General features: G+C 44.7%; 1 protein-coding gene across 1 annotated transcript in view; it reads left to right on the top strand.

Annotated features, from left to right (window-relative positions):
• Nucleotides 1–25,232, top strand: part of LOC122547709 (uncharacterized) — a 609,753-nt gene that overhangs the window by 124,068 nt on the left and 460,453 nt on the right. The window contains exons 6-21 of the mRNA XM_087989511.1: nucleotides 2,951–3,123; nucleotides 3,679–3,875; nucleotides 4,600–4,721; nucleotides 6,902–7,078; nucleotides 7,538–7,672; nucleotides 9,406–9,549; nucleotides 11,671–11,847; nucleotides 12,307–12,441; nucleotides 14,162–14,305; nucleotides 16,327–16,503; nucleotides 16,963–17,097; nucleotides 19,057–19,200; nucleotides 22,026–22,202; nucleotides 22,662–22,796; nucleotides 23,976–24,119; nucleotides 24,669–24,865. Coding sequence (XP_087845637.1) covers nucleotides 2,951–3,123; nucleotides 3,679–3,875; nucleotides 4,600–4,721; nucleotides 6,902–7,078; nucleotides 7,538–7,672; nucleotides 9,406–9,549; nucleotides 11,671–11,847; nucleotides 12,307–12,441; nucleotides 14,162–14,305; nucleotides 16,327–16,503; nucleotides 16,963–17,097; nucleotides 19,057–19,200; nucleotides 22,026–22,202; nucleotides 22,662–22,796; nucleotides 23,976–24,119; nucleotides 24,669–24,865 — 2,513 coding nt within the window. The remainder of the gene's footprint in view (nucleotides 1–2,950; nucleotides 3,124–3,678; nucleotides 3,876–4,599; nucleotides 4,722–6,901; nucleotides 7,079–7,537; nucleotides 7,673–9,405; nucleotides 9,550–11,670; nucleotides 11,848–12,306; nucleotides 12,442–14,161; nucleotides 14,306–16,326; nucleotides 16,504–16,962; nucleotides 17,098–19,056; nucleotides 19,201–22,025; nucleotides 22,203–22,661; nucleotides 22,797–23,975; nucleotides 24,120–24,668; nucleotides 24,866–25,232) is intronic.

Genomic DNA, 25,232 nt, shown 5'->3' on the forward strand with positions numbered 1-25,232 from the left:
AGGAGGGACGCCAGAGGGCGAGGGGCAGGGGAACAGCTAATTATTTGTGAAATGGTAGGGATTTGAAGATAGAAAATCAGCTAAGGGCTTATGGGTACCTGGAACTCACTGTCTGAAAGGGTGGTAGAGGCAGGAATCCTCAAGATACTGAAGAACTATTTACATGAGCATTTGGAACACCATGCTACGAAAAAGCAACAGACCAAGAGCAGGAAAGCGGGATTAGCATGGACCAGCATGGACACAATGGGCCAAAGGGCCTCTTTAGATGCTGTAAAAACTGTGTGACTCTGTACAGAATGGTTAAAGGTGTTTGTTTATGTGGGGTAAAGCCAATTGTTGTGTGGTTCCTAGTGGAGGTTGTAGACTATATGCTGGAGCCCGCTGTGTACTATAGAATGATTACAGTTCAGAAGGAGGCCATTCACCCTGCTGTGTCAGGCCAGCTGTCTGCAACATCCTGTTTCCAGCCTTCCTAGCTCTCTGTCCAGAGGTCAACACCCCCCAGGAAGATAATTTCTAATAAACCTGATCATTAATGTTATTACACACCTCTGGAGCAGGTGGGACTTGACTCTGGGTCTCTTAGTCCAGGGGTGGGGACATTACCACTGTATCACAAGAGAGTCCCGTAAGAGAGCTAGAGACATAACTAGTAGCATGTTCTATTAGCTGGAAGTAGGCTGAAGTTCAGAAGTAAAGATCCAAACCTGTCAGACTGTCTCCAGGCAAACCATCAGAGCTGAAAAGAAAGCTTTAGCTCCAGCCCTTAGTTCAGCTTCGGGGAGATGGAGAGAATCACATCTGGGAATATTCAGAAAATCACCTGAAATAAGTGTTTGCAACCTCATCAGTTGAGTCGGAAAATAAGGAGTGAAAGTTGAAGTGATATTTCACTTGGGTTGAATGCTTATAAAGGATATTACTTGGAAAATGGGCTGAGTCTTTATTTTTGATGCTTATGATTATCCTTTTCCCAACTGTGTTTTATAGCTTTGAATTTTTGAAACATTTTTGTGTAGTAAACTTTGATGTTCTTTTGTTTAAAGTACATTTGTAACCTCATGTGAAACTGTTCAGTGACTGACCACCACAGTAACCAAATTGCAAAAATAAAACTTATAGTCTGTTGTTATTGTTATGAAGTTGGAGGCATATACTGTACCTTTAAGAGAGAGTTTCCTGAAGAAGGGCTTATGCCCGAAACGTCGATTCTCCTGTTCCCTGGATGCTGCCTGACCTGCTGCGCCTTTCCAGCAACACATTTTCACCTTTAAGAGAGAGTGAAAGGTGAAAAGCTGGCAAGCACCTGTCATGTGACTGACTGCAGCGCAAAGTGTATTTGACAATTTGAAGATGTAATATTTAAACTGTAACTCAGATACTGAGTTGTTTTCACAACAATGTAAATTTAGCCAATCAGTTTAAATTATGCGAGCTGAGAGTGTGGTGCTAGTAAAGCACAGCAGGTCAGGCAGCATCTGAGGAGCAGGAGAAGAGACATTTTGGGCAAGAGGCCTTCATCTGATCTCCAGCATCTGCAGTCCTCACTTTCTCTTAGTTTAGATTATGCCCCAAGATACAAAAACCCAGTCAAATTTGAATTTTACTGTTTTGGCAACATCAAACCAATGAGATGATCCGATGTTTTGGGGTATAAAAGCAGGCATTTTGGGCAGTTAGCCAAAAAAAGAGTAGCTTCTGCCATCGAATGACTGCTATTCAAAACAGTCTCTCTAATAGGTACCTTTTGTAATACATGAAAAATCTGTGCAGCAGAAAACCAAAGGTGATCCAGGGAGATCTACAGTGGAGGAACGACACTGCTGGCTGGTTTTGAAAATTGATTTCTTGTAAATTTAATAGGGACTTTATCCGATCAGTGCATTGTCATAGAGTGGGAGGTAGATAACATTTTGTAAAGAGTAAGGAGGATTAGGGTTGTGAATAGTTATTTAATGTTCATTCTTGGAGTTAAAGAATAAAATTTTTTTTGTTTAACTAGTGAAATTTGGGGTAGTTCTCTGTCACTCATACTTTAACAGGTTAAGAGGCGAGGTGAGCTTTTCTCTATGCTTGGTTTAATTAGCAGAAGGGCTTACCCCATGTTGTAACATCATGGACCAGATCAGAGTCCCTCAAAATATATTAAGAAAGTAAACTAGACCCGAATCTTTTCTTATCTTAAAGGTAAATGTGAGGTGCTCTGTTCCAGATGCGATTTGATTGGTGAAAAACTACTTGACATTAAACAAAATACAATTTATTCAAACACCATAGTAAAAATTTAACAAAAGAAAGAAGAGCTTGGAATAACTTAACTCTACTGGAAAAATTAACAGAATAATAGGTTATTTTTACTACTGAACAATAACTGATTCAATATAGTAACATCCCATAAACACACCCTTGGAAAAAAGTAAATTCAGAAAGCAAATTATGTCACATGCCATTCTCCAATCCAGGAGGAAAGAACATCAAAAGACAATTCTTAGAGAGAGAATGTAACAGCTGAGACAGATTCATTGCCTTCCAACCCTGCTGAGACCCAATAACAGCTGCCGAAGCTAAACGTAAAATCCCTGGGTTCTCTGGGAGCTTGACCACACCCATTCAGGCTGTTTCTATTGTTCCAGTTTTAAAAAACATCCAAGGCTTCGCAAGTTGTTTATCTTCTCATTGACTGCTTGTCGCCTGTCTCCCAATCTCTCTCTAAAAGAAACCAGGGCAAAACACACCTCTGAAAGTCACAGCATCGTCAATCCAGCTCTCTGCCTGGAATCTGACTTTCAATAATACCATTGGCTGAATTTATAGCAATGTCACCTTTAGTTCTTTTCCCAGTGTCTGTCAATTGGTGTCTTTTGATTCTTGATCCTTCTGCCATTTGGAACAGTTTCTCTATCTACTCTTTCCAGGACTCTCCTGATTTTGTTATCTTTCTGAACAGGTTGAGAAACTTGCCAGTGGACTCACATTGAGACAGACCCCCATGGAGCCTTCACCTGCTTTGAATTCCTCACCAGCAGCATTATCTCCACAGAGAGAGGAAACACTGATCCATGCAGGACGGAAAAAGTCAGCAGAAACAACTTTACTGCAGTGGGTTCAGGAAAAGACAGAGTAAGGAGCTCATGGTTAAGGATCATTGTTCAATTCCCACATGGAGTTACAGTCATACGGAGGAAGGCCATTCGCCCCCTCATACTGGTGCTGAGTCTTTGAAAGAGCTATCGACTTAGTTCCCAATCCCCAAACCTGTTTCTCCCCAGCTCTGTGAATATAAAAACACCGAAACATAGAAGATAGAATCAGGAGGAGGCTATTCAGCCCTTCGAGTCTGCTTCACCGTTCATCACCATCATGGCTGATCATCCAACTCAATAGCCTAATGCTGCTTTCTCCCCATAACCTTTGGTCCCATTCGCCCCAAGTGCTATATCTAGCCACCGCTTGAATATATTCAATGTTTTGACATCAACTACTTCCTGTGGTAATGACTTCCATAGGCTCACCACTCTTTGGGTGAAAAAAATGTCTCCTTATCTCTGTCCTAATTGGTTCACTCCAAATCCTCAGACTGGGACCCCTGGGTCTGGACACATCCACCATCAGGAACATCCTCCCTTTCAAATATATGATATACATGATACAAAAATGACAGATACTCTCTTTCAGGGACCTGGGATTCGTTATCCGAGATTTCAGCACCAGTTGGAGAAATGGCCTGGCTTTTGTTGCCATTATCAATGCTCTCCGACCCGGCCTACTGGACCTGGCGGAGCTCAAGCAGAGGTCAGACACGGAGAACCTGGAAATGGTTTTCAAGGTTGCAGAGCAGGAGCTGAAAATCCCCAGACTGCTGGAAGCACAGGGTGAGAACTGGGTCAGACAGAGGAATCAGGGCCAACGTCTGTGAGGCAAGGAGGGAAAGAAGGAAGAAAGATTGGAAGAGAGGAAAGTAGTTAGGTTTGGGCAGTTTACAGGTGAAATAATAGAAAGCCAAGACTGGAATTTAATTGGGGGTTTTGGAGGATTATATGTAGAATAACAGATATCCAGGAGCGAGTTATACACAGAAAGGTAATTGACAGGTTTGACGGTTATGTAATTCAAAGGTGCAGGAGTTTATCTGATCAATTATTTATATAATTGAAGCTTATTATGTTTATAAATTGTTAGGTTTGGAGGATTTCACCATGAGCGATTTGGGTGAGGGTTTAGGGTTTTATATAATCACGTGTTTCTTTCATTTATCTGATCCAGATCTGGAGGTTTATATAATGAAGTGACTCGGGTTTATATAATCAAGGGGTTGACTGTTCACATATTAAGGGATTGGAGATTTATATAATGAAGAACCTGGGAGATTATATAAGGAAGGGATTTTGGGTTTATGTAATGAAGCATTTGGGGGTTTATATCACAAAGGGTTTGGGGGTTATGTGATGAAGGGTTTGGGCTTTTGTATGTGAAGATATTTGGGTTGGTATAAAGAAAGGATTGTGGGGTTACACAGTGAAGGTATTGGGTTTATATAATGAAGGGTTTAGGGGTTTATGTTATTATCACTTTGATGCAGTGGTTTTCTTTCCTCAGATATTGCTGTCAGCAATCCTGATGAGAAGTCAATAATAACATACATCTCACAGTTCCTGCACTATTCTAAGGAACACGCAGCAGCCGAGGACACAAAGAAGCAGACAGAGTCTCCATGTTTGGTAACCAGATAATCAATTTTTCCTATTGACTCTGTGATGATTTTCAGATATCAGTATCTTTACAAAAATTTTCAATTGTCTCTTTGATCATTCTAGGTCTTTTTTATGGTTTCCTCTGTCCAGTCTCATAGACTGCAGGTAAAACAGGGGGTACTAACCATTTGGATAAAGAACTGGCTCGATGGTAGGAGATAGAGGGTGGTGGTGGAGGGTAGCTTTTTAGACTGGAGGCTTGGGACCAGTGGAATGCTACTTTTCATTTTTATAAATGATTTGGATTTGAACATAGGAGGTATAGTTAGTATGTTTGCAAATGACACCAAAATTGGAGGTGTAGCGGACAGTGAAGAAGGTTACCTCAAAGTACAACAGATGCGCCAAAGGACTGTGGAGTGGCAGATGGAGTTTAATTTACATAAACGTGAGGTACTGTATTTTGGAAAAGCAAATCAGAGCAGGACTTATATACTTAATGGTAAGGAACTAGGGAGTGTTGCTGAACAAAGAGACCTTGGAGTGCAGATTCATAGCTCCTTGAAAGTGGAATTGCAGGTAGATGGGATAGTGAAGAAAGCGTTTGGTATGCTTTCCTTTATTGGTCAGAGTATTGAGTACAGGAGTTGGGAGGTCATGTTGCGGCTGTACAGGATATTGGTTAGGCCACTGTTGGAATATTGCGTGCAATTCTTGTCTCCTTCCTATTGGAAAGATGTTGTGAAACTTGAAAGGGTTCAGAAAGGATTTACAAGGATGTTGCCAGGGTTGGAGGATTTGAGCTATAGGGAGAAGCTGAACAGGCTGGGGCTGTTTTCCCTGGAGCGTTGGAGGCTGAGGGGTGACCTTATAGAGGTTTATAAAATCATGAGGGGCATGGATAGGGTAAATAGATAAGGTATTTTACTTGGGGTGGGGGAGTCCAGAACTAGAGGGCATAGGTTCAGAGTGAGAGGGGAAGATATAAAAGGGACCTAAGGGACAACTTTTTCACACAGAAGGTGGTACGTGAATGGAATGAGCTCCAGAGGAAGTGGTGGAGGCTGGTACAATTACAACATTTAAAAGGCATCTGGATGGATATATGAATAGGAAAGGTTTGGAAGGATATGGGCTGGGTGCTGGCAAATGGGACTAGATTAGATTGGGATATCTGGTTGGCATGGACAGGTTGGACTGAAGGGTCTGTTTCCGTGCTGTACATCTCCATGACTCTATGACTGCTCCAGAAATCCAGAGTTGGTCCAGGAAAATGTTGATGAAACTCATCAGGTCTTGCAACATCTGTGGAGCGAGAAGCAGAGTTAATATTTTGAGTTCAATGTGACTGTTCTTTGAAACATTGTTCCTGACCCGGCAATCCACAACGTGGTAGAGGGAATCCAGAGGCTGGCACTGGTAATCCAGTGGCTGAATCAGCAGTATTCGAGACACCTAGTCTAGCAGTAACATAAGGGACTCTCTCTCTGGCTGGTCTTCAGTCTGAGTGTCTCCAGCATTCATGAGGACTGCGTCCCTCAGGCAGCACATTCCAGTTTGACGATGGAAGCAAATAGCTTTTAAATCTGATTCACGAGGAGGTTTAGTCGATCATACTGAAAGAGGTGTCAATCCACTCATTTACTTTTCTTTCTCCTTAGAATTGTGATTCCTTTTTACAAACAAATTAAACTCCTATTTGAAGCTCATATTTAACCTGCTCCCACCACCTGTATGTTCCAATTCATAAGAACTCACAGTTTTTATTCCATCTCACCCCTAGTTCTTTGGCCAGTCACTTTAAATCTGTGCCTTCTGGCTACATCAGAATAATGAGCAAGAGTAGGCCCTTCACGGCTGATATTCTATCCCAATGCCATCCTCCTGCTTTCCCTATGTATCCTTGATGCCTTAAAACATGAAAAAATAAATCTTCCTTGAACATGTTCAACAGTTACCCATCGTTTGCCACTGGGAAGTGTTTCTCCACATTTACTTAATCACGGCCTCTCATGATTCAGATCACTTTGATGAAACGTCCTCTTGACCTTTGTTTTAAGACACTAACATCCCTCTGAAATTGTAGATCCTGGAGAGAGAGAGAGAGAGAGAGAGAGATAGAGAAAGAGAGTGTGTGTGTGTGTGTGTCTGTGTGTGTGTGTGTTAATGAGAGAAGCAGTGCCTAACCCTCCGTCTCTCTGGCCTAGGTGGGCAGTGACGTGCCGTGTGCCGAGCCAGCCCAGGTGGGTGAGCGCACGGTGTCAGAAGTTGATGTCAAACGGGACTTTGAAGAATCGAAGAGAAGGATAGAAGCCTGCATTGGAGGGGCCATGCAGTTCCTCGAGGACAGAGGGTCCCCAGAGGAACTCATTGTGAAGCACCAGGTAGCCACTCACCTGCAGGTCTCCATTGGCCATGGGCTGGGTCACAGGTTGGGCATCTTCTGTTCTGACTCCATACAACCACAGAGGAGAAATATTGGTGCTAGAAATTCTGGAACTAAGGGGTTTAAATAGGGAGCAGAGGATTCATTTATTGAATTTCCTCACATATAGAAGATTAAGAGGCAGTCTGATTGAATAATTTCAGGCCAAAAGATGTTCCTATAGACTCTACAATTGAAGGAGTTGACTGGGCTGACCAAGAGAAGGTATTGCCTCGGGTGAGAGGGAGTCTGGAGCAAGGATACTGAACCGTCAATATGGAGGCAGGCTGTTTAGGGGCGACATCAGGAAGCATTTCTTCACAGGAAGGGCAGTGACAATCTAGAACTTTCTCCCTTGAAAAGCTATGGCAATGTAATGGCAGTAAACAGAGACTGATTAATATTGTGTTTCTCACAGGAAACAATCAGGAGCTTTGATTCTGGAATCATTGAACATTTTCTTGAAGCAACAGATAAAATCACAATGATGTTAACCCCTCAGAAGAAGCGGATTGTTGAGGAAATGCGGGCAGAGCTCTGCCGAAACTGGGAGGTGAGACAATTGCGGCCGGTGTGCCGATGTCGGACCCTGTGTGGGCCGAATAGCGCGGCTTAGCAACTCAGGTTCACGCCTTTACCACCAATCACCTCAAACATAGAGCCAAATGATTATGAACTGGACAGAAATAACTTGCATTGTTATGGCACCTTGGATAACCTCAGCATGTCCAAAGCATGTCATAGAATCATAGAGATGTACAGCATGGAAACAGACCCTTCAATCCAACCCGTCCATCCTGACCAGATATCCCAACCCAATCTAGTCCCACTTGCCTGCACCTGGCCCATATCCCTCCAAACCCTTCCTATTCATATACCCATCTAAATGCCTCTTAAATGTTGCAATTGCACCAGCCTCCATGACTTCCTCTGGCAGCTGATGCCATACACATACCACCCTCTGCGTGAAAACATTGCCCCTTAGGTCTCTTTTATATCTTTCCCCTCTCACCCTAAACCTATGCCCTCTAGTTCTGGACACCCCGACCCCAGGGAAAAGACTTTGTCTATCTACCCTATCCGTGCGACTCATATTTTGGTAAATCTCTATGAGGTCACCCCTCAGCCTCCGACGGTCCAGGGAAAATAGCCACAGCCTGTTCAGCCTCTCCCTGTAGCTCAAATCCTCCAACCCTGGCAACATCCTTGTAAATCTTTTCTGAACCCTTTCAAGTTTCACAACATCTTTCCGATAGGAAGGAGACCAGAATTGCACGCAATATTCCAACAGTGGCCTAACCACGCCAATGAAGTATTTTTTGAAGTTCAAATGTAGGAAATGTGATGCTAATTTGTACACAGTAGGATTCCACAAAGGGCAATGTGATAATGAGCAGATGTTCTGTTTTCACTTGGTAAAGGGTGAATATTGCCTCTTCTTCAAAAGAGAGCCCTGAAAGTTTTTAAGTTTAACAACTATCGTGAGACAGCTTACACCTTCAGCAGTACAGCATCGGGAACATCAACCTTGAATTCCCTGGTCAGGTTTGTGGAGAGGGAGTTGAACCTGCAAACGTTCAATTCAGAATCAAGAGAGTGACCTATTGAGCCACAGCTAAAGCCTCAAGGGAGGGCCTGGTAACCTACACTCACACACAAAGGATGTGATGGCGAGGATGCAGCTTGAAGGCAAAATATTTGCAAAACTTTAATGGAAGCTCAAAAGAGGGAGAATAAAAACGAGGATCTTGTTTATAGGCCATCCATGGGGCACTGTGCACAGTTCCATATTCCATGTTATAAAAAGATACAGACGCATTGGAGACTTTGCAAACCAAGATTTTAAAAAATGAAACCCATCCTAATATAATTATGAGGAGAGCCTCAGCAGGCCGGGGCTCTTCTCTCAAGAAAAGAGAATGCTGAGGAGGATTTAAAAATTGTGCGAAGGTTCAGTGAGGTAGATGCATAGGAAGTGTTCTCATTGGAAGGGGAGACAAAACTGGGGTCCAGCAGTGTAAGGCAATCCCAGTAAATTCAGCTGCGAATTCATGAGACATGTCTTTATCCTGAGAATTGGAAGAATGTGGAGCTAGTTGCCACTGGGAATGGTTACAATGAACAGCAAAGATGTGTTTAAGGAGGAGCTGGCTAAGTCCCTGTGGGAGAAAGGGAGAGAAAGCTATGTTGATGCAGTTCATTGAAGAAGGTGTGAGTGAGGAGGTTCATGGATTGGCCTGTTTCTGGTAAGAGTGATATTGAGGCAGGTTTTGGTTTGGTTTTCAGAAGGTGCAATCATTGGTGGATGCGCATCTTCATCGGATGAAGTTTGAGGTGGAGCAGAATAAATTCAACGCGGCTCTTCAGGAGTGTGAGGTCCATCAGGGAATGGACAGATCTCACGTGCAGTCCCTTCTTGATGGGCACCAGGTAATTCCATCCCCACCTGGGGACTGAGTCGCTCTGTGTTTGGTGGAGTCGTGGAAATGTTCCTGCACTAATGAATCCCAGCCAAACAGTTTAGGGATAGAGATGGTAATCCTACCCTGGCAGTAGGCAACATTCAAATCCAACAAAAATCTGGAATTAAAATCAGGTATAATGATGACCATTTCCCCACCAGAGGCAGGGGCCAGGAACCCAGGTCCTGGACAGGGAATTCAGAGGTTTTGCCGGGAATCCAGAGGCTTGATCATCAGTAATCCAGAGGCCTGGCCTCACAGTGACACTCTCTCTGGCTGGTCTTCAGTCTGAGTGTCTCCAGCATTCATGAGGGAGTGCGTCTTTCAGGCAGCACATTCCAGTTTGACGATGGGGAAGCAAATAGCTTTTAAATCTGATTCATGAGGAGGTTTAGTCAATCATACTGAAAGAGGTGTCATTTCACTCACCTACTTCTCTTTCCCCTTAGAATTACATGCTGCTGTGCAAAGGGACCTGGGTGTCTTTGTACATGAATCACAGAAGGTTGGTTTGCAGGTACAACAAGTAATTAGAAAAGAAAAATAGAATTTTGTCCTTCATTACTAAAGGGAATGAGTTTAAAAGCAGGGAGGTTATGTTGCAGCCCTAAGGGTGCTGGTGAGGCCACACCTGGAGTACTGTGTGCAGTTTTGGTCTCCTTACTTGAGAAAGGATGTACTGGCCCGGGAGGGGGTGCAGAGGAGGGTCACTGGGTTGGTTCTGGAAGTTGAGGGGGTTGGCTTATAAGGAGAGGCTGCGTAGACTGGGATTATATTCATTGGAATTCAGAAGAATGAGGGGGAATCTTATACAAACATATAAAATTATGAAGGGAACAGATAAGGTAGAAGTGGAGAGGATGTTTCCACTGGAGAGTGAAACTAGGACAAGAGGGCACAGCCTCAAAGTTAGGGGGAGCAGGCTTAGGACTGAATTGAGGAGGAATTTCATCACCCAGAGGGTTGTGATTCTGTGGAATTCCCTGCCCAGCGAAATAGTTGCCCCTACTCAGTGAACATTTTTAAAGCTAAGGAACATATTTTTTGAACAATACAGAAGTTAAGAGATGTGGTAAGAGCGTGGATAAATGGATCTGAGTCCACGAAAAGACCAGCCATGATCTTACTGAGGTGGCAGAGCAGGCACGAAGAACTAGACGGCCTACTCCTGCTCCTAGTTCTTATGTTCTAATTGCAATTCCTCTTTACTTACAAATTAAACTCCTATTTGAAGCTCATATTTAACCTGCTCCCACCACCTGTATGTTCCAATTCATAAGAACTCACAGTTTTTATTCCATCTCACCCCTAGTTCTTTGGCCAGTCACTTTAAATCTGTGCCTTCTGGCTACATTAGAATATTGAGCAAGAGTAGGCCATTCATGGCTGACATTCTATCCCAATGCCATCTTCCTGCTTTCTCTCTGTATCCTTGATGCCTTAAAAATCGAAATAACAACAATCTCTTTCTTGAACATATTCAAGAGTTACCCATCATTTGCCACTGGGAAGTGTTTCTCCACATTTACTTAATCATGGCCTCTGATTATTCAGATCACTTTGATAAAACGTCCTCTTGACCTTTGTTTTATGACACGAATATTCCTCTGAAACTGGAGTTCCATGAATTGTGTGTCTGTGTGTCTGTGTGTCTGTGTGTGTGTATGTGTGTCTGTGTGTCTGTGTGTGTGTGTGTGTGTGTCTGTGTGTGTGTGTGTCTGTGTGTGTGCGTGTCTGTGTGTTTGTGTGTGTCTGTGTGTGTGTGTGTCTGTGCGTGTGTGTGTGTCTGTGTGTGTGCGTGTCTGTGTGTGTGTGTGTGTGTGTGTCTGTGTGTGTGTGTGTCTGTGTGTGTGCGTGTCTGTGTGTGTGTGTGTGTCTGTGTGTGTGTGTGTCTGTGCGTGTGTTTGTGTCTGTGTGTGTCTGTGTGTGTGCGTGTCTGTGTGTGTGTGTGTCTGTGTGTGTCTGTGTGCGTGTGTGTGTCTGTGTGTGTGTGTGTCTGTGTGTGTGCGTGTCTGTGTGTGTGTGTCTGTGTGTGTGTGTGTGTGTGAATGAGAGAAGCAGTGCCTAACCCTCCGTCTCTCTGGCCTAGGTGGGCAGTGACGTACCGTGTGCCGAGCCAGCCCAGGTGGGCGAGCGCACGGTGTCAGAAGTTGATGTCAAACGGGACTTTGAAGAATCGAAGAGAAGGATAGAAGCCTGCATTGGAGGGGCCATGCAGTTCCTCGAGGACAGAGGGTCCCCAGAGGAACTCATTGTGAAGTACCAGGTAGCCACTCACCTGCAGGTCTCCATTGGCCATGGGCTGGGTCACAGGTTGGGCACCTTCTGTTCTGACTCCATACAACCACAGAGGAGAAATATTGATGCTGGAAATTCTGGAACTAAGGGGTTTAAATAGGGAGCTTTTATTGAATTTATTGCATTTCCTCACATATAGAAGATTAAGATGCAGTCTGATTGAATAATTTCAGGCCAAAAGGTGTTCCTATAGACTCTACAATTGAAGGAGTTGACTGGGCTGACCAAGAGAAGGTATTGCCTCGGGTGAGAGGGAGTCTGGAGCAAGGATACTGAACCGTCAATATGGAGACAGGCTGTTTAGGGGCGACATCAGGAAGCATTTCTTCACAGGAAGAGCAGTGACAATCTAGAACTTTCTCCCTTGAAAAGCTATGGCAATGTAATGGCAGTAAACAGAGACTGATTAATATTGTGTTCCTCACAGGAAACAATCAGGAGCTTTGATTCTGGAATCATTGAACATTTTCTTGAAGCAACAGATAAAATCACAATGATGTTAACCCCTCAGAAGAAGCAGATTGTTGAGGAAATGCGGGCAGAGCTCTGCCGAAACTGGGAGGTGAGACAATTGCGGCCGGTGTGCCGATGTCGGACCCTGTGTGGACCGAATAGCGCGGCTCAGCAATTCAGGTTCACGCCTTTACCACCAATCATCTCAAACATAGAGCCAAATGATTATGCACTGGACAGAAATAACTTGCATTGTTATGGCACCTTGGATAACCTCAGCATGTCCAAAGCATGTCATAGAATCATAGAGATGTGCAGCATGGAAACAGACCCTTCGCTCCAACCCGTCCATGCTGATCAGATATCCCAACCCAATCTAATGCCACCTGCCTGCACCCGGCCCATATCCCTCCAAACCCTTCCTATTCATATATCCATCCAAATGCCTCTTAACTGTTGCAATTGTACCAGCCTCCACCACTTCCTCTGGCAGCTGATTCCATACACGTACCACCCTCTGCGTGAAAACATTGCCCCTTAGGTCTCTTTTATATCTTTCCCCTCTCACCCTAAATCTATGCCCTCGAGTTCTGGACACCCCGACCCCAGGGAAAAGACTTTGTCTATCTACCCTATCCGTGCGATTCATAATTTGGTAAATCTCTATGAGGTCACCCCTCAGCCTCCGACGTTCCATGGAAAACAGCCCCAGCCTGTTCAGTCTCTCCCCATAGCTCAAATCATCCAACCCTGGCAACATCCTTGTAAATCTTTTCTGAATCCTTTCAAGTTTCACAACATCTTTCCGATAGGAAGGAGACCAGAATTGCACGCAATATTCCAACAGTGGCCTAACCACGCCAATGAAGTATTTTTTGAAGTTCAAATGTAGGAAATGTGATGCTAATTTGTACACAGTAGGATTCCACAAAGGGCAATGTGATAATGAGCAGATGTTCTGTTTTCACTTGGTAAAGGGTGAATATTCCCTCTTCTTCAAAAGAGACCCCTGAAAGTTTTTAAGTTTAACAACTATCGTGAGACAGCTTACACCTTCAGCAGTACAGCATCGGGAACATCAGCCTTGAATTCCCTGGTCAGGTTTGTGGAGAGGGAGTTGAACCTGCAAATGTTCAATTCAGAATCAAGAGAGTGACCTATTGAGCCACAGCTAAAGCCTCAAGGGAGGGCCTGGTAACCTACACTCACACACAAAGGATGTGATGGCGAGGATGCAGCTTGAAGGCAAAATATTTGCAAAACTTTAATGGAAGCTCAAGAGAGGGAGAATAAAACGAGGATCTTGTTTATAGGCCATCCATGGGGCACTGTGCACAGTTCCATATTCCATGTTATAAAAAGATACAGACGCATTGGAGACTTTGCAAACCAAGATTTTAAAAAATGAAACCCTGCTGAGGAGAGCCTCAGCAGGCCGGGGCTCTTCTCTCAAGAAAAGAGAATGCTGAGGAGGATTTAAGAATTGTGCGAAGGTTCAATGAGGTAGATGCATAGGAAGTGTTCTCATTGGGAGGGGAGACAAAACTGGGGTCCAGCAGTGTAAGGCAATTCCAGGAAATTCAGCTGCGAATTCATGAGACATGTCTTTATCCTGAGAATTGGAAGAATGTGGAGCTAGTTACCACTGGGAATGGTTACAATGAACAGCAAAGATGTGTTTAAGGAGGAGTTGGTTAAGTCCCTGTGGGAGAAAGGGAGAGAAAGCTATGTTGATGCAGTTCATTGAAGAAGGTGTGAGTGAGGAGGTTCATGGATTGGCCTGTTTCTGGTAAGAGTGATATTGAGGCAGGTTTTGGTTTGTTTTTCAGAAGGTGCAATCATTGGTGGATGCGCATCTTCATCGGATGAAGTTTGAGGTGGAGCAGAATAAATTCAACGCAGCTCTTCAGGAGTGTGAGGTCCATCAGGGAATGGACAGCTCTCACGTGCAGTCCCTTCTTGATGGGCACCAGGTAATTCCATCCCCACCTGGGGACTGAGTCGCTCTGTGTTTGGTGGAGTCGTGGAAATGTTCCTGCACTAATGAATCCCAGCCAAACAGTTTAGGGATAGAGATGGTAATCCTACCCTGGCAGAAGGCAACATTCAAATCCAACAAAAATCTGGAATTAAAATCAGGTATAATGATGACCATTTCCCCACCAGAGGCAGGGGCCAGGAACCCAGGTCCTGGACAGGGAATTCAGAGGTTTTGCCGGGAATCCAGAGGCTTGATCATCAGTAATCCAGAGGCCTGGCCTCGCAGTGACACTCTCTCTGGCTGGTCTTCAGTCTGAGTGTCTCCAGCATTCATGAGGGAGTGCGTCTCTCAGGCAGCACATTCCAGTTTGACGATGGGGAAGCAAATAGCTTTTAAATCTGATTCATGAGGAGGTTTAGTCGATCATACTGAAAGAGGTGTCATTCCACTCACCTACTTCTCTTTCCCCTTAGAATTACATGCTGCTGTGCAAAGGGACCTGGGTGTCTTTGTACATGAATCACAGAAGGTTGGTTTGCAGGTACAACAAGTAATTAGAAAAGGAAAATAGAATTTTGTCCTTCATTACTAAAGGGATGGAGTTTAAAAGCAGGGAGGTTATGTTGCAGCCCTAAGGGTGCTGGTGAGGCCACACCTGGAGTACTGTGTACAGTTTTGGTCTCCTTACTTGAGAAAGGATGTACTGGCCCGGGAGGGGGTGCAGAGGAGGGTCACTGGGTTGGTTCTGGAAGTTGAGGGGGTTGGCTTATAAGGAGAGGCTGCGTAGACTGGGATTATATTCATTGGAATTTAGAAGAATGAGGGGGAATCTTATACAAACATATAAAATTATGAAGGGAACAGGTAAGGTAGAAGTGGAGAGGATGTTTCCACTGGAGAGTGAAACTAGGACAAGAGGGCACAGCCTCAAAGTTAGGGGGAGCAGGCTTAGGGTTAAATTGAGAAGGAACGTCATCACCCAGAGGGTTGTGATTCTGTGGAATTCCCTGCCCAGCGAAATAGTTGCCCCTACTCAGTGAACATTTTTAAAGCTAAGGAACATATTTTTTGAACATTACAAAAGTTAAGAGACGTGGTAAGAGCGTGGATAAATGGATCTGAGTCCACGAAAAGACCAGCCATGATCTTACTGAGGTGGCAGAGCAGGCACGAAGAACTAGACGGCCTACTCCTGCTCCTAGTTCTTATGTTCTAATTGCAATTCCTCTTTACTTACAAATTAAACTCCTATTTGAAGCTCATATTTAACCTGCTCCCACCACCTGTATGTTCCAATTCATAAGAACTCACAGTTTTTATTCCATCTCACCCCTAGTTCTTTGGCCAGTCACTTTAAATCTGTGCCTTCTGGCTACATTAGAATATTGAGCAAGAGTAGGCCATTCATGGCTGACATTCTATCCCAATGCCATCTTCCTGCTTTCTCTCTGTATCCTTGATGCCTTAAAAATCGAAATAACAACAATCTCTTTCTTGAACATATTCAAGAGTTACCCATCATTTGCCACTGGGAAGTGTTTCTCCACATTTACTTAATCATGGCCTCTGATTATTCAGATCACTTTGATAAAACGTCCTCTTGACCTTTGTTTTATGACACGAATATTCCTCTGAAACTGGAGTTCCATGAATTGTGTGTCTGTGTGTCTGTGTGTCTGTGTGTGTGTGTGTCTGTGTGTGTGTGTGTGTGTGTGTGTCTGTGTGTGTGTGTGTCTGTGTGTGTGCGTGTCTGTGTGTGTGTCTGTGTGTGTGCGTGTCTGTGTGTGTGTGTGTGTGTGTGTCTGTGTGTGTGTGTGTGTCTGTGTGTGTGTCTGTGTGTGTGCGTGTGTGTGTGGGTCTGTGTGTGTATGTGTGTCTGTGTGTGTCTGTGTGCGTGTGTGTGTCTGTGTGTGTGTGTGTCTGTGTTTGTGCGTGTCTGTGTGTGTGTGTCTGTGTGTGTGTGTGTGTGTTAATGAGAGAAACAGTGCCTAACCCTCCGTCTCTCTGGCCTAGGTGGGCAGTGACGTGCCGTGTGCCGAGCCAGCCCAGGTGGGCGAGCGCACGGTGTCAGAAGTTGATGTCAAACGGGACTTTGAAGAATCGAAGAGAAGGATAGAAGCCTGCATTGGAAGGGCCATGCAGTTCCTCGAGGACAGAGGGTCCCCAGAGGAACTCATTGTGAAGCACCAGGTAGCCACTCACCTGCAGGTCTCCATTGGCCATGGGCTGGGTCACAGGTTGGGCACCTTCTGTTCCGACTCCATACAACCACAGAGGAGAAATATTGGTGCTGGAAATTCTGGAACTAAGGGGTTTAAATAGGGAGCAGAGGATTCATTTATTGTATTTCCTCACATATAGAAGATTAAGAGGCAGTCTGATTGAATAATTTCAGGCCAAAAGATGTTCCGATAGACTCTACAATTGAAGGAGTTGACTGGGCTGACCAAGAGAAGGTATTGCCTCGGGTGAGAGGGAGTCTGGAGCAAGGATACTGAACCGTCAATATGGAGACAGGCTGTTTAGGGGCGACATCAGGAAGCTTTTCTTCACAGGAAGGGCAGTGACAATCTAGAACTTTCTCCCTTGAAAAGCTATGGCAATGTAATGGCAGTAAATAGAGACTGATTAATATTGTGTTCCTCACAGGAAACAATCAGGAGCTTTGATTCTGGAATCATTGAACATTTTCTTGAAGCAACAGATAAAATCACAATGATGTTAACCCCTCAGAAGAAGCAGATTGTTGAGGAAATGCGGGCAGAGCTCTGCCGAAACTGGGAGGTGAGACAATTGCGGCCGGTGTGCCGATGTCGGACCCTGTGTGGACCGAATAGCGCGGCTCAGCAATTCAGGTTCACGCCTTTACCACCAATCACCTCAAACATAGAGCCAAATGATTATGCACTGGACAGAAATAACTTGCATTGTTATGGCACCTTGGATAACCTCAGCATGTCCAAAGCATGTCATAGAATCATAGAGATGTGCAGCATGGAAACAGACCCTTCGCTCCAACCCGTCCATGCTGATCAGATATCCCAACCCAATCTAGTCCCACTTGCCTGCACCCGGCCCATATCCCTCCAAACCCTTCCTATTCATATACCCATCCAAATGCCTCTTAAATGTTGCAATTGCACCAGCCTCCATGACTTCCTCTGGCAGCTGATGCCATACACATACCACCCTCTGCGTGAAAACATTGCCCCTTAGGTCTCTTTTATATCTTTCCCCCCTCACCCTAAACCTATGCCGTCTAGTTCTGGACTCCCCGACCCCAGGGAAAAGACTTTGTCTATCTACCCTATCCGTGCGATTCATAATTTGGTAAATCTCTATGAGGTCACCCCTCAGCCTCCGACGTTCCATGGAAAACAGCCCCAGCCTGTTCAGTCTCTCCCCATAGCTCAAATCCTCCAACCCTGGCAACATCCTTGTTAATCTTTTCTGAACCCTTTCAAGTTTCACAACATCTTTCCGATAGGAAGGAGACCAGAATTGCACGCAATATTCCAACAGTGGCCTAACCACGGCAATGAAGTATTTTTTGAAGTTCAAATGTAGGAAATGTGATGCTAATTTGTACACAGTAGGATTCCACAAAGGGCAATGTGATTATGAGCAGATGTTCTGTTTTCACTTGGTAAAGGGTGAATATTGCCTCTTCTTCAAAAGAGAGCCCTGAAGGTTTTTAAGTTTAACAACTATCGTGAGACAGCTTACACCTTCAGCAGTACAGCATCGGGAACATCAGCCTTGAATTCCCGGTCAGGTTTGTGGAGAGGGAGTTGAACCTGCAAACGTTCAATTCAGAATCAAGAGAGTGACCTATTGAGCCACAGCTAAAGCCTCAAGGGAGGGCCTGGTAATCTACACTCACACACAAAGGATGTGATGGCGAGGATGCAGCTTGAAGGCAAAATATTTGCAAAACTTTAATGGAAGCTCAAGAGAGGGAGAATAAAACGAGGATCTTGTTTATAGACCATCCATGGGGCACTGTGCGCAGTTCCATATTCCATGTTATAAAAAGATACAGACGCATTGGAGACTTTGCAAACCAAGATTTTAAAAAATGAAACCCATCCTAATATAATTATGAGGAGAGCCTCAGCAGGCCGGGGCTCTTCTCTCAAGAAAAGAGAATGCTGAGGAGGATTTAAGAATTGTGCGAAGGTTCAATGAGGTAGATGCATAGGAAGTGTTCTCATTGGGAAGGGAAGACAAAACTGGGGTCCAGAAGTGTAAGGCAATCCCAGTAAATTCAGCTGCGAATTCATGAGACATGTCTTTATCCTGAGAATTGGAAGAATGTGGAGCTAGTTACCACTGGGAATGGTTACAATGAACAGCAAAGATGTGTTTAAGGAGGAGTTGGCTAAGTCCCTGTGGGAGAAAGGGAGAGAAAGCTATGTTGATGCAGTTCATTGAAGAAGGTGTGAGTGAGGAGGTTCATGGATTGGAAATGTGTTGCTGGAAAAGCGCAGCAGGTCAGGCAGCATCCAGGGAACAGGAGAATCGAAGTTTCGGGCATAAGCCCTTCTTCTGAAGAAGGGCTTATGCCCGAAACGTCGATTCTCCTGTTCCCTGGATGCTGCCTGACCTGCTGCGCTTTTCCAGTAACACATTTTTCAGCTCTGATCTCCAGCATCTGCAGACCTCACTTTCTCCTCAAAGGTTCATGGATTGGCCTGTTTCTGGTAAGAGTGATATTGAGGCAGGTTTTGGTTTGTTTTTCAGAACGTGCAATCATTGGTGGATGCGCATCTTCATCGGATGAAGTTTGAGGTGGAGCAGAATAAATTCAACGCAGCTCTTCAGGAGTGTGAGGTCCATCAGGGAATGGACAGCTCCCACGTGCAGTCCCTTCTTGATGGGCACCAGGTAATTCCATCCCCACCTGGGGACTGAATTGCTCTGTGTTTGGTGGAGTCGTGGAAATGTTCCTGCACTAATGAATCCCAGCCAAACAGTTTAGGGATAGAGATGGTAATCCTACCCTGGCAGAAGGCAACATTCAAATCCAACAAAAATCTGGAATTAAAATCAGGTATAATGATGACCATTTCCCCACCAGAGGCAGGGGCCAGGAACCCAGGTCCTGGACAGGGAATTCAGAGGTTTTGCTGGGAATCCAGAGGCTTGATCATCAGTAATCCAGAGGCCTGGCCTCGCAGTGACACTCTCAGTGCTTGGGAGCCTCCTGTGAACCACTTCTGTGGTGTTTCCTCCGGCATTTATAGTGGCCTGTCCCTGCCGCTTCCGGTTGTCAGTTTCAGCTGTCCCCTGTAGTGGCCGGTATATTGGGTCCAGGTGGATGTGTTTGTTGATGGAGTTTGTGGATGAGTGCCATGCTTCTCAGAATTCCCTGGCTGTTCTTTGTTTGGCTTGCCCTATAATGGTAGTGTTGTCCCAGTCGAATTCATGTTGCTTGTCGTCTGCGTGTGTGGCTACTAAGGATAGCTGGTCGTGGCGTTTCGTGGCTAGTTGATGTTCATGGATACGGATCATTAGCTGTCTTCCTGTTTGTCCTATGTAGTGTTTTGTGCAGTCCTTGCATGGGATTTTGTACACTATATTTGTTTTGCTCATGCTGGGTATCAGGTCCTTCGTTCTGGTGAGTTGTTCATGAGCAAAACTAATGTAGTGTACAAAATCCCATGCAAGGACTGCACAAAACACTATATAGGACAAACAGGAAGACAGCTAACAATCCGTATCCATGAACATCAACTAGCCACGAAACGACACGACCAGCTATCCTTAGTAGCCACACACGCAGACGACAAGCAACATGAATTCGACTGGGACAACACTACCATTATAGGGCAAGCGAAACAAAGAACAGCCAGGGAATTCCTAGAAGCATTGCACTCATCCACAAACTCCATCAACAAACACATCGACCTGGACCCAATATACCGGCCACTACAGCGGACAGCTGAAACTGACAACCGGAAGCGGCAGGGACAGGCCACTATAAATGCCGGAGGAAACACCACAGAAGCACTTCACAGGAGGCTCCCAAGCACTGAGGATGCCACCTAGACAGGGGACGAAACGTTTGCAACAAAAATTTCCAGCTCGGCGAACAGAACCACAACAACGAGCACCCGAGCTACAAATCTTCACCCAAACTTTGAGTGACACTCTCTCTGGCTGGTCTTCAGTCTGAGTGTCTCCAGCATTCATGAGGGAGTGCGTCTCTCAGGCAGCACATTCCAGTTTGACGATGGGGAAGCAAATAGCTTTTAAATCTGATTCATGAGGAGGTTTAGTCGATCATACTGAAAGAGGTGTCATTCCACTCACCTACTTCTCTTTCCCCTTAGAATTACATGCTGCTGTGCAAAGGGACCTGGGTGTCTTTGTACATGAATCACAGAAGGTTGGTTTGCAGGTACAACAAGTAATTAGAAAAGAAAAGTAGAATTTTGTCCTTCATTACTAAAGGGATGGAGTTTAAAAGCAGGGAGGTTATGTTACAGTTGTACAGGGCCCTGCTGAGGCCACACCTGGAGTACTGTGTGCAGTTTTGGTCTCCTTACTTGAGAAAGGATGTACTGGCCCGGGAGGGGGTGCAGAGGAGGGTCACTGGGTTGGTTCTGGAAGTTGAGGGGGTTGGCTTATAAGGAGAGGCTGCGTTGACTGGGATTATATTCATTGGAATTTAGAAGAATGAGGGGGAATCTTATACAAACATATAAAATTATGAAGGGAACAGATAAGGTAGAAGTGGAGAGGATGTTTCCACTGGAGAGTGAAACTAGGACAAGAGGGCACAGCCTCAAAGTTAGGGGGAGCAGGTTTAGGACTGAATTGAGGAGGAACGTCTTTACCCAGAGGGTTGTGATTCTGTGGAATTCCCTGCCCAGCGAAATAGTTGCCCCTACTCAGTGAACATTTTTAAAGCTAAGGAACATATTTTTTGAACAATACAGAAGTTAAGAGACGTGGTAAGAGCGTGGATAAATGGATCTGAGTCCACGAAAAGACCAGTCATGATCTTACTGAGGTGGCAGAGCAGGCACGAAGGACGAGACGGCCTACTCCTGCTCCTAGTTCTTATGTTCTAATTGCAATTCCTCTTTACTTACAAATTAAACTCCTATTTGAAGCTCATATTTAACCTGCTCCCACCACCTGTATGTTCCAATTCATAAGAACTCACAGTTTATATTCCATCTCACCCCTAGTTCTTTGGCCAGTCACTTTAAATCTGTGCCTTCTGGCTACATCAGAATAATGAGCAAGAGTAGGCCATTCATGGCTGATATTCTATCCCAATGCCATCTTCCTGCTTTCTCTCTGTAGCCTTGATGCCTTAAAAATCGAAAAAACAACAATCTCTTTCTTGAACATATTCAAGAGTTACCCATCATTTGCCACTGGGAAGTGTTTCTCCACATTTACTTAATCATGGCCCCTGATTATTCAGATCACTTTGATAAAACGTCCTCTTGACCTTTGTTTTATGACACGAATATTCCTCTGAAACTGTAGTTCCATGAATTGTGTGTGTGTGTGTCTGTGTGTGTGTGTGTCTGTGTGTGTGTGTGTCTGTGTGTGTGCGTGTCTGTGTGTGTGTGTGTGTCTGTGTGTGTGCGTGTCTGTGTGTGTGCGTGTCTGTGTGTGTGTGTGTGTCTGTGTGTGTGTGTGTGTGTGTTAATGAGAGAAGCAGTGCCTAACCCTCCGTCTCTCTGGCCTAGGTGGGCAGTGACGTGCCGTGTGCCGAGCCAGCCCAGGTGGGTGAGCGCACAGTGTCAGAAGTTGATGTCAAACGGGACTTTGAAGAATCGAAGAGAAGGATAGAAGCCTGCATTGGAAGGGCCATGCAGTTCCTCGAGGACAGAGGGTCCCCAGAGGAACTCATTGTGAAGCACCAGGTAGCCACTCACCTGCAGGTCTCCATTGGCCATGGGCTGGGTCACAGGTTGGGCACCTTCTGTTCCGACTCCATACAACCACAGAGGAGAAATATTGGTGCTGGAAATTCTGGAACTAAGGGGTTTAAATAGGGAGCAGAGGATTCATTTATTGAATTTCCTCACATATAGAAGATTAAGAGGCAGTCTGATTGAATAATTTCAGGCCAAAAGATGTTCCGATAGACTCTACAATTGAAGGAGTTGACTGGGCTGACCAAGAGAAGGTATTGCCTCGGGTGAGAGGGAGTCTGGAGCAAGGATACTGAACCATCAATATGGAGACAGGCTGTTTAGGGGCGACATCAGGAAGCATTTCTTCACAGGAAGGGCAGTGACAATCTAGAACTTTCTCCCTTGAAAAGCTATGGCAATGTAATGGCAGTAAACAGAGACTGATTAATATTGTGTTCCTCACAGGAAACAATCAGGAGCTTTGATTCTGGAATCATTGAACATTTTCTTGAAGCAACAGATAAAATCACAATGATGTTAACCCCTCAGAAGAAGCAGATTGTTGAGGAAATGCGGGCAGAGCTCTGCCGAAACTGGGAGGTGAGACAATTGCGGCCGGTGTGCCGATGTCGGACCCTGTGTGGGCCGAATAGCGCGGCTCAGCAATTCAGGTTCATGCCTTTACCACCAATCACCTCAAACATAGAGCCAAATGATTATGCACTGGACAGAAATAACTTGCATTGTTATGGCACCTTGGATAACCTCAGCATGTCGAAAGGATGTGACAGCCAGTGAAATATTTTTTGGAGTTCAAACGTTGGAAATGTGATTGCTAAATAGGATTCCACAAAGGGCCATGTGAGAATGAGCAGATGTTCTGTTTTCACTTGGTTAAGGTTGAATATTGTCTCGTCTTCAGAAGAGAGCCCTGAAAGGTTTTGAGTTTAACATCTATCGTGAGACAGCTTTCACCTTCAGCAGTGCAGCACTCCTTCAGTCCTGCAACAGGAACATCAGCCTCCAATCCCTGGTCAGGTTTGTGGAGAGGGAGTTGAACCTGCAAACATCCAATCTGGAATCAAGATAGTGACCCATTAAGCCACAGCTAAAGCATCAAGGGAGGGCCTCGTAACCTACACTCGCACACAAAGGATGTGATGGCGAGGATGCAGCTTGAAGGCAAAATATTTGCAAAACTTTAATGGAAGATCAAGAGAGGGAGAATAAAACGAGGATCTTGTTTATAGGCCATCCATGGGGCACTGTGCACAGTTCCATATTCCATGTTATAAAAAGATACAGACGCATTGGAGACTTTGCAAACCAAGATTTTAAAAAATGAAACCCATCCTAATATAATTATGAGGAGAGCCTCAGCAGGCCGGGGCTCTTCTCTCAAGAAAAGAGAATGCTGAGGAGGATTTAAAAATTGTGCGAAGGTTCAATGAGGTAGATGCATAGGAAGTGTTCTCATTGGGAAGGGGAGACAAAACTGGGGTCCAGAAGTGTAAGGCAATCCCAGTAAATTCAGCTGCGAATTCATGAGACATGTCTTTATCCTGAGAATTGGAAGAATGTGGAGCTAGTTACCACTGGGAATGGTTACAATGAACAGCAAAGATGTGTTTAAGGAGGAGTTGGTTAAGTCCCTGTGGGAGAAAGGGAGAGAAAGCTATGTTGATGCAGTTCATTGAAGAAGGTGTGAGTGAGGAGGTTCATGGATTGGCCTGTTTCTGGTAAGAGTGATATTGAGGCAGGTTTTGGTTTGTTTTTCAGAAGGTGCAATCATTGGTGGATGCGCATCTTCATCGGATGAAGTTTGAGGTGGAGCAGAATAAATTCAACGCGGCTCTTCAGGAGTGTGAGGTCCATCAGGGAATGGACAGCTCCCACGTGCAGTCCCTTCTTGATGGGCACCAGGTAATTCCATCCCCACCTGGGGACTGAGTCGCTCTTTGATAGCAATCTGTTTGGTGGAGTTTTCGAAATGTTACTGGGCTAATGCATCTCAGGCAAATAATTTAGAGATGGGAATAGTAATCCCACCATGGTCAAAGGCAGCATTGAAATTCAATACACGTCTGGAATTAAGATTGGGTATAATGATGACCATGTGGTCATAATGACGACAAATCCAGTATAATGATGGCCACTGTGGATTGTCCTAAAAACTCATCTGGTTCACTCATGTCCTGGAGGGAAAAGAAATCTACTGTCCTTACCAAGTCTGGCCTACAGATGACTTGAGATCATGATAATGTGGCTTGACTCATAATAGTCATCTGAAGTGTTCCTAGTTAGGCATTCAGTTCAAGGACAATTGGAGATGGACAATAAATGTTGACCAAAGTGATGGCCATATTCTGTAAATAAATAAAAATACCTGCATCTCTTCCTGGTCTGATGCTGAGCTCTTGTGAGAGTTGAAATGTAGCTCTTTATCCCAAAGATTCTTCTGTTTTTTCCTAGATGTTCTTTTCCAAAGGCAGCAGTTTGACCCGAGCCCAACAACACCTGGCAGCGATGAGGGAGCTCTGTGATGGCAATGTTGATGCTGAAATAAAGGCCACCCTGCAGTCCTGTGAGGATCGTAAGACTGACCTGGAGCAACAGCTCATCAAGTGTTTTTCCTGGTTCCAGGACCCAGTCAGCTCACCACAGACAGGGTCAGCACTGATGCTAAAATCACCTCCACTGAGGGTTCTTCATGAATCATGACCATTCATGGGGATTTGATAGAAATGGAATATTTTAATTAAGTATTTTATTGTTGTGAGAGCAGGAGTCACATGTAGACATGTAAGGGTGCTGGGTGTCTTCCAATAATCCAACAGCATCGTGGTCACTTTTGCTGAGACTTCACTTTTTCTTACAATCATTTAAAAGTGAATTCCAAATTCCCCCAGGTTTTGAGTCCTACTGTTTTGCTAACCTACTGATTAAATTGATGAAACATGCAGAAGCAGATTCATGTTTTCGTTTAAAGAAAGGTTGGCCATAGGCTCAGGGTCTATTCCAGGAAAATCCAGCGAT

The sequence above is a fragment of the Chiloscyllium plagiosum genome, unplaced genomic scaffold (genome assembly GCF_037043375.1).
Source record: "Chiloscyllium plagiosum isolate Xiang-an unplaced genomic scaffold, Cpla_swu_hap1 HiC_scaffold_8, whole genome shotgun sequence".
In the NCBI taxonomy this organism is placed as follows: Eukaryota; Metazoa; Chordata; class Chondrichthyes; order Orectolobiformes; family Hemiscylliidae; genus Chiloscyllium; species Chiloscyllium plagiosum.